We start from the raw sequence: 16235 nt of genomic DNA, 5'->3' as shown, positions 1-16235 counted from the left end.
GGAAGAATTGAGTGTTTTCTTTTTAAAGGTGCTTTGATGTACCACAGGCTACATTAAAAAGTAAACTTAAAGAAGGAACATGAAAATGTGTTAACTAAAGGGTTTATTTTTATCTGTCATGCTTACTTGAAAATAACCTCTTTTCCATAAAAATTACATAGTTTGGATCTAGATTTGACTGTAGTGATCTGTTTGAAAGTTCTAGTATGCTCCAGAGCCATTTCATGTGTTCCATCCACCAGCACGTCCTATGGCACACTCTGAATGTAGTGTTCATGTTTTCATGTTATTTTCCTCTTTCCCTTTTGGTAGTATTGCCCCGCTAGTTATTCTCTGCCTGAACAATATTGGGTACACACTTCTTCCTCCAACTCTTTATTCTGTGCTGACTGAGTCATCTAATTTAAATATCTTCATATCACATTAGCACACATTCTCTTAGCACGTTTTCATTTCCTTGTTTCCCTCCCACTATTTGATTCAACATTATTCTTATTGTGTAATGTGTCATGTTGCTTTTCCAAAGTTAGTTTTGTCTGACCTTTTCCCAAGTTGAGCCTTGCGTACATCTTACTTAGGTGTGAATAGCTATTGTCTATGGTAATTCTTTCGACTGCAAAATTAATTTTTCCACATTGAATAAGCTAACAAAAATTTAGCTAGAATGGCGTTGCCTAAATATAGCTTTCTGTACTGATAGAAATGTCCTACATTTGTACTGTATGATACAATAGTCAATAGCCACATGTGACTGTTGAGTACTTGAAATGTGGTTAGTATACCCAAGTAACTGAATTTTAAATTTTATTTCATGTTATTTATTTATTTATTGCCACACCATGCAGCATGGGGGAATCTTAGTTCCCGAACCCACGCAACCTGTAATAAAACGGCAGAATTTTTAACCACTGGGCCACCAGGGAAGTTCCCTATTTCATCTTAATTTAAATAGCCCCATGTGGCCAGTGGCTGCCATATTGGACTGTACAAATAGTACATCACGTTCAGACTTTTTAAATTATAAGTAACAGAGACCAGTTTATAGGACCATATCCTAGAGAGGATCATAATTAAACATTATGGGATCCTTGGGCACATAAAAGGACTCTTTTGCTTTATTCCATTGTTCTGCTTCTCTTGGGTCTTCTTTTACTATAGATGGATTTGGGGCATGTGGCAGGAATGTGATCACTGACAACTATAAATTCACATCCTGCCTGTACTGTGACCCCTGCCTGTACTGTGACCTTACTTATGAAAGGTTCTAGAGAAAGGCACTGATTGGCTGGACTTGGATCATGTGTCCATCTTGAACTATTCATGTGGATAAAGGGACAGGCTGTTATGATTGGACAGGCTGTTATGATTGGGCAGACCTAGGTCATTTGCCTACTTGTGAGAGTGAGTGGGGAGAAGGCCTGTTTTTGACAACCCAATGAGAACAATTTAGAATGCAGCAGATGCAATTTTTCTAAGGAAGGAAGGTGGCTGGTTAGATAAAAACTATAGCTAAATTTTTGTATATTAACATAATTAATTTTTATAGTTCAGTTCTGTAGTCTAAGTCCAAACTCTTTGAGTTATCAGTACTAGAAATCCATCTGAAAATAGTTTAAGAGAAGTTTACAAGAATAATTTATTGTTTTCTCATAACTAAAAAGTCTAGAGGTTATATGCCTTCAAACATAAATGATTCCAGTAGCTCAAGCAATAAGTTGTCTGTGTCTTATTTCCATTTCTTTATTCCATTTTCATCATGTTAGCTTTGTTCTCAAGCACATCTTCTTCACATAAAAATGGACCTCTGATAAGTTCAAAAGTACAGGATCCGTTTTAGGCAACATCTCCTGTGGTCCATATTTTTATGCTTGAAAGGTTATGTGCTTTCTCTGTGTCTGGGAGACAAAGCCAAATGATTAACAGTCCCATCAGAATGAACCAGAGCCCCATCTGAATTATAAGGCATAGTAAAAAGGCAGTAAGAATAGAACACAGAATAGACAAATGATAACATATTTTTTCTTTTTTTTAATTTTCCCATTCCCATGCTGCTTTTCACACGAGCCTGTGTTTTAAAAAGTTTTAGAACTTAGACTCAAATTACTTTTTTTGATATGCTTGTTTGTTTTGGTTTGCTGTACAATAAGGAAATAAAGGATCTTTGACAATTTTGTTATTCACGCATTAGTGGAATTGGAGTTTCAGATGGAAGGGGAAATTTTATAATAGGTATATAGTATGTATAGTATATTATATAAGTAATTAGAGCAAATGGAACTAAGGAAAGAATAAAATAACCCTCAGAAAATAAAAAGAATGATTAAAAATCCTCTTCTAATTTTTTGTGACTCAGTTTTCTTTGAATAACTGCATTGATATAATTCTTCAACCCATTACTGAATTAGTATGCATTTCCCTTGCCTAACCATATTATTCACAGTCTGAAAAATTTACTGATGATATCATAGCAAAACTTTAGAAACAACCTCAGTTTCCAGTAGTAAGGTCTAGGGGAGGAAGAATTTTTTCTTCTATTCTTTTAGTTTCTCATCTAGACTCTGTAACAAAAAAGATTAACATGAGAAAAACAGAAGTTTACTAATGTGTATGTGTCATGGAGGAAACTCAGGGATGAATACTCAAAGGTATGGCTAGAACTTGAGTTTATATAGCATCTTAAACAAGCAAACAAAATCCAGTAAATTTTCAGAGAAGTGACAAGACAAAGGAAAAAAGGACTTTGAATGTCTAGGGTGGCAAATGGTGGGAGGGTAAATATGGGGGGTTGATGGAAGATAAAGACTAATCAGTAGTTTGTTATATCGAGTCCTTTGGTGCTGATAAGGGTCGAGGGTTGTTGCTTATTTTTTGCACAATTTAATCTTGTTTTTAGGCAGATGGAGGATGGGCATAGAGAACTTTTCTTGTATCTGCTTCTTCTCAATTGCCTCTGCTTCAGAAGATTCCTTATGCCAAAATGGCATATTTTGGAGTGACAGATTATGTTATCCTTCAAGGAGACTGGTTAAATTTTAAACCCTTAAATTTATTTAAAATAATAACTGCAGGATAGGATCTGTGGATTCTATCAATGTAAATATCATGGTTATGATATCATACTACAGTTTTGCTAAAGGTTACCATTGGGAAATCTGGGTAAACCCTGCATAAATCTCTATATTGTTTCTTAAAACTACATGTGAATCTACAGTTATCTCAAAAAGTATAATGGAAAACTTTTCATCGTAATCATAAATACAGTATACTAGCATTTATTTTTACTTATGTGAAAAGATCAAGTTAAAACCTGAAGGGACACTATATTATAACATCATTAGATTATGTATAGGGAAAAAAGAGGAGAGAAAGTACACCAAATGGTCTCAGTGGTTGTATCTAACTTGTTGGATTTCTAGATGATTTTTCTTTTCTTCTTTATACTTTGCATCATTTTGTAAATGTCCTGTTATGACTGCATACTCTTAACTTTTCTAATCATCAAAAAAGTGATCTTTTAAAAATACATTTAAAAATCTTGCTTTCTCAGCATGCCAATGTGAAGGAAAAGATAACCGAATTCCATTACTGAAGGAAGTTTTTGAGGCCTTTCCTAACACTCCCATTAACATCGATATCAAAGTCAACAACAATTTGCTGATTAAGAAGGTACTTAAGGCATTGCCTCCTCTGAGCGTGTTGCAATCCGATTTCACGAACTAAATACGGCTAGTGCAGGTGCCTGCATAGATTGATAATGTTCAAGGAAATGTGATACTCTAGGGACCAGCATTGTTTTAAATACTACCCTGGTAGAAGAGATCGCTCTACTGTAGGAAAGCCTGTTTTCAGAGTGACTTGTCATGTCTCAGTCACTGAGATAAGCGTGAGCTCCTGTGAACCCCCATGGCTGTGGCATTTATGTAATTAACTTCTTCCAGTTTCACTTGTTTCATTTGTACTTAGTTTATGTCCAGTTACTAAACAGTTGTATTCTATTAGATAAATCATATAATGGTAGATGTAATTTCTTGTACTTTATGAAATAATCTGAATTTAATGATCAGTTCTTTCAAAATTTTATACTATGCACCAGCAGATAGTTGTAATCCATTTTATAAGTAAAATCACGTAAGTGGATTTACAAAGAGTCACATGAATAAAATTTTGAATTTTCACATGTAGGTTTCGGAATTGGTGAAGCAGTACAGACGAGAACACATAACAGTGTGGGGTAACGCCAGCTATGAAATTGTAGAAAAGTGCTACAAAGAGGTAAGCTTCAAAAACAATACAGAATGAAAAAAAAAAAGATACAGAATGACCTGTCTTTGTTGTTGTTATATGTCTATAAAAGCTAAGTAATTATAGCCATAATTTTTTTAAAATATCTTATTTCATATAGCCTTGTTACAAAGACAGATAGTATTGGATGGAAGCAGCTAACCAGAAGTTTACTAATAGACATAATGAATTTATAGATAGTAGGTTTAGTAGATAATGGACCTTGCAATTAAGTTCACTATGATTGGACTGGCTCACAGAATTATTATTTTCACATGATAATATTAGTTGTTTGCCAACATGTTATTCATTTTATTATGTATATATGTGTGTCTTTTAGTGTCTGGTTTTTGTTAGGTAAGCAAAATTTTTTTGCATAATTTTGAATGAAGGAAAGTATTTAGTCCTTCAACTTTACAACTCAAGCTTTTCTTTACATTACTTCCCAAATAGAGTTAAATCATGGTTATCAGGTTCAATCCAGTTCAGTTCAGTCGCTCAGTCGTGTCTGACTCTTTGCAACCCCATGGACTACAGCACACCAGGCCTCCCTGTCCACCACCAACTCCCAGAGTTTACTCAAACTCATGTCCATTGAGTCGGTGATGCCATCCAACCATCTCATCCTCTGTCGTCCCCTTCTCCTTCAGTCTTTCGCAGCATCAGGGTCTTTTCAAATGAGTCAGCTCTTCTCATCAGGTGGCCAAAGTATTGGAATTTCAGCTTCAACATCAGTCCTTCCAATGAATATTCAGGACTGATTTCCTTTAGGATGGACAGTATGAAAAAGATTATCAGGTAGTATTTTGAATTACAGCCATCCACCAATTGAAATGCTTCTGTTTGAAGAAAATATATCTATAAAAATTGGATGTATTTTGAAATGGTACACTAAGCCTCTACAAGAAAATTTAGCTCATAGTCAGCTAAGAGGATTTGAAATACAAAGAGTTAAAAAATCTTAAGCATTGAAGATTCTCTTTCAGAATACAAGTGATGATGCAGTAGGAATATCATAACACAAGGTACAGTTCTGAAATACAAAGAATTCTTTTGAAAAGGCCTTCCTTCCTGGCAAAGAAGGAAAGCATAGATCCAAAATCAGCACCATTATAATTAAAAGTACAATCAAAAGTAATGAGGTTCTCATTAAGGCAAGTAATAAGTTTTATTTATCTGTGTACAAAAGGACAGAACAGAGTAATCAATGGGCTGAGTGACTTCAGATCCCCAAGAATATAGAACTGAGACAAAAGCAAGATAATATACTGGAGACTTCATGACCTGCTGATCTTTTTGTGTGTGTGTTAGTTGCTCAGTCGTATCTGACTCTGTGACCCTATGGACTGTAACTGGCCAGGCTCCTCTGTCCATGGGATTCTCAAGGCAAAAATACTGGAGTGGGTTGCTGTTGCCTTCTCCAGGGGATCCTCCCAACCCAGGGATTGAACCTGGGTCTCCTGTAGGGCAGACAGATTCCTTTCCATCTGAGCCACCAAGGAAGCCCCTTTTTACATCAATTTTTTCAATTTTTTTTTCAAATGAAAAACAGTGATAATAGCAAATGCTGGAGAAGATGAGGAGAAATTGCATCTCACATGCATTGCTAGTGGGAATGTAAAATAAAATAGCCACTCTTAATTAATTTCTTAGAAAACCAAACATACATTTAGCATATTAATCATCAATCTTACTCTTGGGCATTTATCTCAGTAAAGTGAAAATGGTGCACATGAAATTATTTAATTAAGGAGGTAGCAGGAGGGAATTCTCTGTTGTGATGGAGCAGTTCTGTGTCTTGACTGGTGGTGATTACACATATCTATACATGGATTACAGCTGCATCTGACTATACACATGCACAAATGAACACAAGTTTTAAAAACGCTGAAAAGTGAGTAAGGTGGACAGTCTAACAGTAATATATCACTGTCAATTCCTGGTTTTGGTACATCTGGTTACAGATGGGGCAGCTGAGTTAAGAATAAATGGGACTCTAGTATAATCTTACAACTTCCTGTGAGTTTATAATTATTTCAAAATAACATGTTCACTTTTGGCCCAGAATCACAGAACATTCCCCTTGATTCACGTATTTTTCTAGACATCTCTGGGCTTCTGTCATTTTAGAATTTAAAAACTCCCAAGATTTCAGCAGTAATTTTCAAACACCTAAGGAAGAATGTCTCAACAATAATTGTCATTTGTACTATGAACATGCTTATGTAATTCATGCATCTTTTATAATTCTTAAATTACGATGTATAAGAATTTCATATTAGCTCTTTAATTCCCAGATGCTAGAAGCTAAAAATATAAAAGAAGGGGAGGATGGTGGAATGAATTGGGAGACTGGGACTGACATATATTTGCTACTATGTATAAGATAGGTAACTAAGAAGAACCTACTGTATAGCACAGGGAACTCTACTCAGTGCTCTGTGATGACCTAAATGGGAAAGAAATCTAAAAAAGAGTGGATGGAGACTTCCCTGGTGGTAGTCCAGTGGCTAAGACGCCATACTCCCACTGCAGGGGTCTGGGTTTAGTCTCTGGTCAGAGAACTGGATCCCGCATGCCACAAAAAACATCCCCTGTATCACAGCTAAGTAGCTGATAAATATATATTTTTAAGTGACTGAATATTAAATAAAATATGTTTTTGCGTGATTTTTTTCAATATATTTTATACAGAAACATTCAAATGTATTAAAATTTTTATTTGTTTTAAAGATAGACATGGGGGATCTGGGGGAGGGGAATATGGGGATTTGTTTAATATTAGTATAGAGTTTCAGTTTTGCAAGATGAAAACGTGAATATTTGTAACACTATTAACATATATCTGTATCATATCCTATTTTAAAAATATGTATAGTTATTGAGTATGTAGAAGGTTACTGAATATTTCATATCATTATTTCTTTATCTCATTCCATTAAATCTGGTATGTTTAATCTCTGGTGATAAAGACTAGCACCAACAGACAGGACTGGTGCTGCAGAAGCGGAGAGTGGAGAATGGAGAAACTTGAGTATCGGTTTATACTGTAGGACTCCAGCATAGATCCTGACCCGTTTGTCAAGGACCAGTCATTTCTAAGTGTGGTGTATTTGGAAGTGGATGTTGATGATTTAGGGAATACTTTAAACAGATGTCAAGATACAGTCTTGGGAAATTTTGAAGGTTGTGCAATAATCCTCTGATATTGTTTGTGTCTTTTAGAATTCGGAAATTCCTATACTCTTCAGTTTACAACGTGTGCTGCTCGTTCTTGGCCTGTTCTTCACTGGCCTCTTGCCCTTTGTGCCCATTCGAGAACAGTTTTTTGAAATCCCAATGCCTTCTATCATATTGAAGTAAGTGATTACCCTGTTTTCATCAGTTAGCAATTACTGGAAAACTAAGACAAAGACTTAGAAAGATTGAAGATGGGAGGAGAAGGGGACGACAGAGGGATGAGGTGTTTGGATGGCATCACCGACTCAGTGTCCATCACCAACTCCCAGAGCTTGCGCAAACTCATGTCGATCGAGTTGGTATGCCATCCAACCATCTCATCCTCTGTTGTCCCCTTTTCCTCCTGCCTTCAACCTTTCCCAGCATCTGGGTCTTTTCCAGTGAGTCAGTTCGGCCCATCAGGTGACCAAAGGATTGAAGCTTCAGCTTCAGCATCAGTCCTTCCAAAGAATATTCAGGACTGATTTCCTTAAGATTGACTGGTTTGATCTCCTTGTAGTCCAAGGGATTCTCGGATACTTCATAATTGTGTAACTTCTCTACTGGGTATAAAGCCTTGCTTTTTACACACTAATTTACTGTTAATACGAAGGTAAAAATGTATAAAACACTTAGAGCGTTGCCTGGCAAAAAATAAACCCTCAATAAATGATAGCTTTTATCGTTAAATTATCTTTATCATTTTTATTTAACAAAGATCTTCATCTCACATGCTTAGAATGTCATTCCTAGCTGTAAATTTCTCTGGAGCTTCTGGGGAGATCATTTAAATGTGGTTTCACCTGCATGAGAACTTTTTTCATCCCCACAGAACTATAAAAAATCAAGCTGAACATACAGCAATCATTAGAAAATATCAGTAAGAAAAAGAAGTTGGTCAGCACTCTTGTACTCAGCATCTGTGTTTCATGCTTGTCTTCCAGTTTGAGTTTGTTAGTTATGTGTATGCTTATTTTATCTATTCCTGATTACAATAGTATTTATTAGCAATTTCTGTAGCTGTTTCTTAGATGAAACAACAGAAATTGCTTCTTGTCTACAAATAAACTATTTTCATTTGCTAAATTAAAACAGTTCCTAGCCATTTATCCCTAAACTACTTCGCTTTCCTCTGGTCTAGAATGGCCTGTTGTGCTCTCGAGATCATCTGCAGGTGTTCCTTTTAGAAGGAAATGTTATTAAATTACAGATGTGAACAGATTTCATAGGATTAATTTTTTTCTTTAAAAAGTGATTATGGATTAAGACAGTGGTAGAATATTGTTTGTATATTTTTTTAATGAAAGACAGTGGATACTTCCTAAGGCAATGTAATAGTTTGTGTTTAATGAGGTAATTAATATTTCAAGTTTTTTAATTCTTGGGATTCCTGAAATTGCGATTAGAACTTTTTACCTCAGGTAGAGTTAGGAGAATAGAAGGAGTTTATTTAGAAAGTTTCAAATAAAAACTGAAAAGAGAAAAAATTAATTTAAGGACTCCATTGCTGGTCCAGTGGTTAAGAACCCGTCTGCCAAGGCAGGGGACATGGATTTGATCCTGGGTGGGGAAGATTCCAACATTCCAAGGAGCAGCTAAGCCCATGAACCACGACTACTGGGCCCACGTGTCATAACTGCTGAAGCCCGCATGCCTAGAGCCCTGTGCTCTGCAACAAGAGGAGCCACTACAACGAGAAGCCCACCTGCCTAGAGCCCTGTGCTCTGCAACAAGAGGAGCCACTGCAACGAGAAGCCCACATGCCTAGAGCCCTGTGCTCTGCAACAAGAGGAGCCACCGCAACGAGAAGCCTGCATACCTAGAGCCCTGTGCTCTGCAACAAGAGGAGCCACTGCAACGAGAAGCCCGCATGCCTAGAGCCCTGTGATCTGCAACAAGAGGAGCCACTGCAACGAGAAGGCCGCATGCCTAGAGCCCTGTGCTCTGCAACAAGAGGAGCCACTGCAACGAGAAGGCCGCATGCCTAGAGCCCTGTGCTCTGCAACAAGAGGAGCCACTGCAATGAGAAGCCCGCATGCCTAGAGCCCTGTGCTCTGCAACAAGAGGAGCCACTGCAACAAGAAGCCCGCATGCCTAGAGCCCTGTGATCTGCAACAAGAGGAGCCACTGCAACGAGAAGCCCGCATACTACAAAGAGAAGCCCGCATACCTAGAGCCCTGTGCTCTGCAACAAGAGGAGCCACCGCAACGAGAAGCCTGCATACCTAGAGCCCTGTGCTCTGCAACAAGAGGAGCCACTACAGCGAGAAGCCCACATACCTAGAGCCCTGTGCTCTGCAACAAGAGGAGCCACTGCAACGAGAAGCCCACCTGCCTAGAGCCCTGTGCTCTGCAACAAGAGGAGCCACTGCAACAAGAGGAGCCACCGCAACGAGAAGTCCGCATACCTAGAGCCCTGTGCTCTGCAACAAGAGGAGCCACCGCAACGAGAAGCCCGCATACCTAGAGCCCTGTGCTCTGCAACAAGAGGAGCCACTGCAACGAGAAGGCCGCGTGCCTAGAGCCCGGTGCTCTGCAACAAGAGGAGCCACTGCAACGAGAAGGCTGCGTGCCTAGAGCCCTGTGCTCTGCAACAAGAGGAGCCACTGCAACGAGAAGGCCGCATGCCACAACTAGAGAGTAGTCCCTGCTTGCAGCAACTGGAGAAAGCCTGTGCACAGCGATGAAGACCCAGCACAGCCAAAAATTTAAAGATAAATTTTAAAATAAATAATAAATTTAAAAAAAAGAATTTAAGTTGGGAGACTCAGAATAATCCTAAGAGTGTAGATAAAAGGAGTTAGAAAGGAAACAAGAATCAAGATCTGGGGAGAATGAAAATCACTGTGCACTATAACTCCAAAAGAGGCTGAACAGTCTTCACAGTAGAAAGACTTAACTAGTCAGAGAAGCCTCTGGGCACAGCCCAAAGTTAATGACACAGCTGATGCTCTCAGCATCAGAGAGGCTGAAGGAACTCATTGTAGGTCTGAAAGTCAAGTGTACTCTTTCAGTAGGAAACATGTCTTAAAAGGATGCACCTAGGTCTTCAAACATTGAAAGTGAAAGGAAAAAAGTGTTTTTAGGGTTGTTTTTTTTTTAATCTCATTTTTAACCCCAAATATCTTTTAGTACATAGTGAAGTTTGGCTATGTGTTTACATCTACTGCATACAGAATTACAGCAAAGGCAAGAGAAAGAGGCCTCACCAAAAAAGGAAGAAACATGGGTTCTGGGTACCCGGGATCTCCAGAAAGATAACTTTTAAATTTTAAACTTTGAAGAGTGTAGCAAAAAGTTAGCTTGAAATCATGAAAATAGAGAATCCAAATGGGCTTTGTTCTAATTTAATTTTGTCCTTTCCCAGATTTTAAGATAGGACACTGAAAGATGAACTCCCCAGGTCGGTAGGTGCCCAATATGCTACTGGAGATCAGTGGAGAAATAACTCCAGGAAGAATGAAGAGACAGAGCCAAAGCAAAAACAACACCCAGTTGTGGATGTGACTGGTGATGAAAGCAAGGTCCGATGCTGTAAAGAGCAATGTTGCATAGGAACATGGAATGTTAGGTCCATGAATCAAGAAAAATTGGAAGTGGTCAAATAGGAGATGGCCAGAGTGAACATCAACATTTTAGGACTCAGTGAACTAAAATGGACTGGAATGAGTGACTAACTCAGATACAGCCATGAAATTAAAAGACGCTTGCTCCTTAGAAGAGAAGTTATGACCAACCTAGACAGTATATTAAAAAGCAGAGACATTGCTTTGCCAACAAAGGTCTGTCTAGTCAAAGCTATGGTTTTTCCAGTAGTCATGTATGGATGTGAGAGTTGGACTATAAAGAAAGCTGATGCCAAAGAATTGATCCGTTTGAGCTGTGGTGTTGGAGAAGACTCTTGAGAGTCTCTTGCACTGTAAGGAGATCCAACCAGTCCATCCTAAAGGAAATCAGTCCTGAATATTCATTGGAAGGACTGATGCTGAAGCTGAAACTCCAGTCCTTTGGCCATCTGATGCGAAGAGCTGACTCATTGGAAAAGACCCTAATGCTGGGAAGGATTGATGGTGGGAGAAAGGGACGACAGAGGATGAGATGGTTGGATGGCATTACCAACTCGATGGACGTGAGTTTGAGTAAACTCCGTGAGTTGGTAGTGGACAGGGAAGGCTGGAGTGCTGCAGTCCATGGGGATGCAGAGTCAGACACGACTGAGCCACTGCACTGAACTGAAGCATATACCAAGTACAATCAAGGCACTGATTTTTGTTCTTGAACTTGTTTTATCACACTGATATATTCCTGTGTTTCTAATTTAAATTTTATTTTCCCTCAGGCTGAAAGAACCACACACCATGTCCAGAAGTCAGAAGTTTCTCATCTGGCTTTCTGATATGTAAGAATTTTAGTTTCTTGATATACATATTATTGTTTTAACTCTTAAATATGATGCTTATAATCTAGAGCAGACTCTCTATGTGTAATTTGTAACCAGGATGAGTTGAACATTGTACAAATGGATGTGTATAAATCATTTAGAACTAGCTTAATTACTAGTCATGAAACCTTAGGAGGAATTGGGAGATAATCTCATCAAACTCAGGAGAAAACTGAGCACCTGGCTACCCAAAGTTAAATGATTTACGTGGCGTGTCAGTAGCAGACCTGGGATGTATACCCGTCCCCTGCTACTTACTCACTGTTTCCACTAGCCTGCACTCAACAACATGGTGAAAAGAAGCGTGTACAGCAACACAACACATGTGAGAGTGTAGATTGACTAATGGCGCATTTCTAAGGAAGAGCTACACTGAGACTTAACAGCAGGATGGAAGCCCCACCTGTACAGTGGGCATCTACTTTAGAGAAAATGCCTTAAAGTCTAAGACATGTTGAGTGTAATTTTAGGTAAAACCTACCTCTATATTGCTTTAAAATGGAACCTTGAAAACAAAATACACTGGAACCTTGGTCCAGCGGCTAAGACTCCATGCTCCTTTGCAGCACAGAGGGACTGGGCTCATGCCTGGTCAGGGCACCAGATCCCACAAGCCGCAACTAAGGGGTCACAACTAGAAAACCCTACAGGCCACAGCTAAGACCCAACACGGCCAAAGGAAAAAGAAAGTGGAACCTTGAATGCCTTGAATGCTTAAATAATAGTCGTAAATCACAAGCATTTTTTTTCCTTAGCTCCTCTTTCAGAGTTTGAAAACTAGTTTTATCTTTTCTCTGTGCCACAGGGTTTATTCTTTTTTGCTGTTTTGTTTTGTTTTGTTTTTTGGCCCTGCCACATGGCATGCAGGATCTTAGTTCCCCAACCAGGGATTGAACCTATGCCCCCTAACCACTGGACCACCAGGAAATTCCCAAGGATGCATTTTAGCTGGTGTTAAATGCATATGGTTTTTCATTTCTGCTACTTAATCATTCTAATAGACTAAACAGAATAGAAATAATATGTATAACTTTTCAGTACAAAAAGCTTTCATCTTGCTCAAGTGACTTGTATTCTAAAAGTTCACTTTTTAAGTTATTTGGAGCTGAAAAAAAAAACTTTTTTTTCTTTATAAAGGATAGCGTAATTAATGAACATTACGTTTCTAAGATAACTCACAAAAGACTAATTCACTTTGTAAATGGACTGTGACTGTATAGAATTTGACCCACGTTCACTGCCTTATTTTGATTTGGGAAGTTAGGAACACAGACTCCCTAGTTCTTTCTCACTCAGTACGGCACCAGCAGGAGAAGTGAGGAAGCCTGGTCTCCATTGAGCTGCTTCAGGAAGAGTGGCAGCAAAGAGCAGAAAGGAGATCCAGCAGTTAAGATATAAACCCATCCACAACAGCTATTACTGCTTGAGGCCGTCCCTTGTTTCTAGCGCTGAAACATCAGGATTAAATCCAAGTAGGGATTAGAAACTCTAAACTGACTGAATTAGAATTGAGGACTAATTGTAGTCCTTCCTTAGGACTGAGTACCTAAATCTTTTATGCTTTTCTTTTCTAGTTTACTAATGAGAAAAGCTCTGTTTGACCACCTCACTGCCCGAGGCATTCAAGTAAGTTTTTGTAATGATGCATTCTAGAAAGAGCATAGTTTACCAGTTCAATACAAGTTTAGAGGGCAGTAACTTCTGACTAATTTGATTTGGTCCTAACTCTGCTGCTTTTACTGGTTCTCATATGAAGACCTTAAGCTCTGCCTTATAGTTAACAAGATAGTATTGGTGTTTCAGTAGCTAGAGTTCACCGAGGTAGGTGAGCTCAGCTAGGTAGGTGAGAACTGAAGCCAGAGGGTGGGATAGTCATATTTAGTGAGCAAAGTGGGATTTGTTTAAAGGGCTCAATGATTTCTTAAAATTGCAGAGTTTTTTGTTTTTGGCTTTTATTTGCTGCTGCTGCTGCTTTCTTGCTTTCTTTCTTTCTTTTGCAGCATTTATTCCGAGGCCATAAGTTATTTATTTCTTCAGTTTTTCCCTGGGTATCTTTTTCTTCTGTACAAGCTCCTCTTCTGGGTTAGGAACAATCATCTGTTCTTTTTCAGTAAGGGTCATCTCAGTGGGGCAGGGAGAGCTCATGTCTGGGCTGATCTGACCATGAGCTCTGTAAGTCCTACCCACGCCTTGGGAGATTTGCTCACCAGAATGTGCTCAGTGACCAGAGAATCTGTCTACATCTAGAGTCCACATCTAAGCCTTTAAGTTCAGCGTGACTCTCTGCATTTTTGCGCATGTGCAGTAAAAATGCAGCAGTCTTTTTGGGCCCCTGACCCAGTGTCCAGCCCCGCTGTTTGGCCTGCGCATACCTACCACCTCCACCATTGTAATGATGGAATGGCACGCGTGTTGCTTCTGTAAAGTGACATCCTTCAAATACTTGGTGGTTTTCCAGATATGCATACCCTTAATGGGCTGGGCAGTTTCACAAGTGTTCTTAAAGGGAGCGTGAAGATTTGAACCTCTTGATTTACATGATTTTGTGGAGTTTTCTGGGTTAAATGATTGGCGGACCATTTTTAGAGGTCACCTCAGACCACTTACCAGAAAAACTTTAAGTTGCACGTTATTAAAAGGTTGTTTCTAAGTGTACTGAGATTGTAGTGGATGCATGCTAACATAAAGATAATTTGCTGTTTTAACATTTCTTCTTATACTTCTCATTTTTCTAATTTTCAGGTGTACATTTGGGTATTAAATGAAGAGCAGGAATACAAAAGAGCCTTTGATTTGGGAGCAACTGGGGTGATGACAGACTATCCAACAAAGCTTAAGGATTTTTTACATAATTTTTCAGACTAGAAAAGGATGTACTCAGAAGCATTCGAAGAAAACGTGAAAAGACCTAAGAAAAAATGTTTTCATTATTTCCCTAAGCCATTTCCAGAATGGTAAAAGGTTTAATCAGTTAAGTGTTTATTACCTCATTTTTAAGCCTGTCTGAGAATGTAGAAACTATATATTGTATATTTATTTTAAACAATATTGCATATTTTACATTTGTAAATAGTTTGTTTAGAAAGATAATTGTTTATGAGATGTAAGTAGAAGATTATTGATCAAGATTTCTGTATTTGATGCAGTATTCTACTATCATAAGTAATTCTGAAATCAAAGGCTGTTGGATAAATTTGAAATTAGCCTTCACTGGAATAAGATCAACTAGTTAGTAAGACAGAATTATTGAGGGTCATTACAGCTATTCAGGTTGTCTCATTATTTCTAGGTACACCTTAGTTACAGGGGAAAAATGTTGTGGAAAGAGAGCTTGGAAATCAGTGATGTAATTATCTGACAAGTTGTACATTGTTAACAGAGGCAGACTCAAAGAAATAACTGAAAGTTTGTTAAATGATCAGAAATAAAATCTGTAGACTGAATTCGAATTTCTTGATTGTTGTCAATAGGGACATTCTATTTGGAATCTTTTTCAGGTGTGTAACAATTGCTGCTGTATTTCTTTTTTTTGGTAAAAATTAAAATTGGACTTAATAATTGTAAATTAAGATGCTAATAGTCAGATTTTTGTTTTCTCTAACGAAATGTACATTTTCCATTGTTAGCAATGACCAACTGTCTGGGCCTACATCTAGATTTTAAATAACATCTTGAGTCCTAATAATCAGAACAAACTGATGAAAGTGCATATCATTGTGTCTAATACTTATAGGATAAACCACCTGCTCCTGATCTTTAAGAATTTATTCTTCAGAGTATTAAGTGGGAATAGAATTTCTCAAAGCATTAGACATCACTTTCTCAGATTTTCTAGTGTGACTTCATGTAAATCTGTTTATCATCTTTTTGACTTATTTTCATTGTCTCTTTGGAAGGTAAATATAACCTGGAACAATAAGCATCTTAGACCTAGATTCCACCTCTCATTTGGACTTTGCCAGCTAACAGTTATGAAGGATAATCATACTGTCCCACCTGTCCCTGGATGACATAAGTAACATTTCTTTTTTGTTTAAACTGAAATAAAAATTTCAAGAACAAAAGAATTTATTGGTGTTTTCTTTTTTGCCGTTATAATTCCAAATATGCTTTATAATTTTTTTCCAGAATTTAATGAGGTGGTAAATTGGTAATATAAGTAAACACACCTAAGACTTCTCGCTCATATAAGGAAAATAAAATATGGAAACACTTTTATGGTAAATTGCCTCTTGGCATTTGAATAAATAACTTGGGCAGGTAATCCATTAAATCTGTCATTTTCACTTTCACT

At 37.9% G+C, this 16235-nt stretch overlaps 1 protein-coding gene across 2 annotated transcripts in view; it reads left to right on the top strand.

The window, feature by feature from the left end:
• Nucleotides 1–16011, top strand: part of GDPD1 (glycerophosphodiester phosphodiesterase domain containing 1) — a 51212-nt gene extending 35201 nt beyond the window's left edge. The window contains exons 4-9 of one of the 2 annotated variants that reach the window (XM_070390584.1): nt 3548–3666; nt 4183–4272; nt 7507–7640; nt 11840–11899; nt 13516–13567; nt 14684–16011. In XM_070390584.1, the coding sequence (XP_070246685.1) occupies nt 3548–3666; nt 4183–4272; nt 7507–7640; nt 11840–11899; nt 13516–13567; nt 14684–14806 (578 nt within the window). In that variant the 3' untranslated portion in view covers nt 14807–16011. The remainder of the gene's footprint in view (nt 1–3547; nt 3667–4182; nt 4273–7506; nt 7641–11839; nt 11900–13515; nt 13568–14683) is intronic. The other variant, XM_014480460.2, reaches the window with a different exon arrangement.
• The last annotated feature ends 224 nt before the right edge of the window (nt 16012–16235 follow it).

This window comes from Bos mutus, chromosome 19 (genome assembly GCF_027580195.1).
Source record: "Bos mutus isolate GX-2022 chromosome 19, NWIPB_WYAK_1.1, whole genome shotgun sequence".
NCBI classification, from domain to species: domain Eukaryota; kingdom Metazoa; phylum Chordata; class Mammalia; order Artiodactyla; family Bovidae; genus Bos; species Bos mutus.
This window is presented reverse-complemented; position numbering and strand designations above follow the sequence as displayed.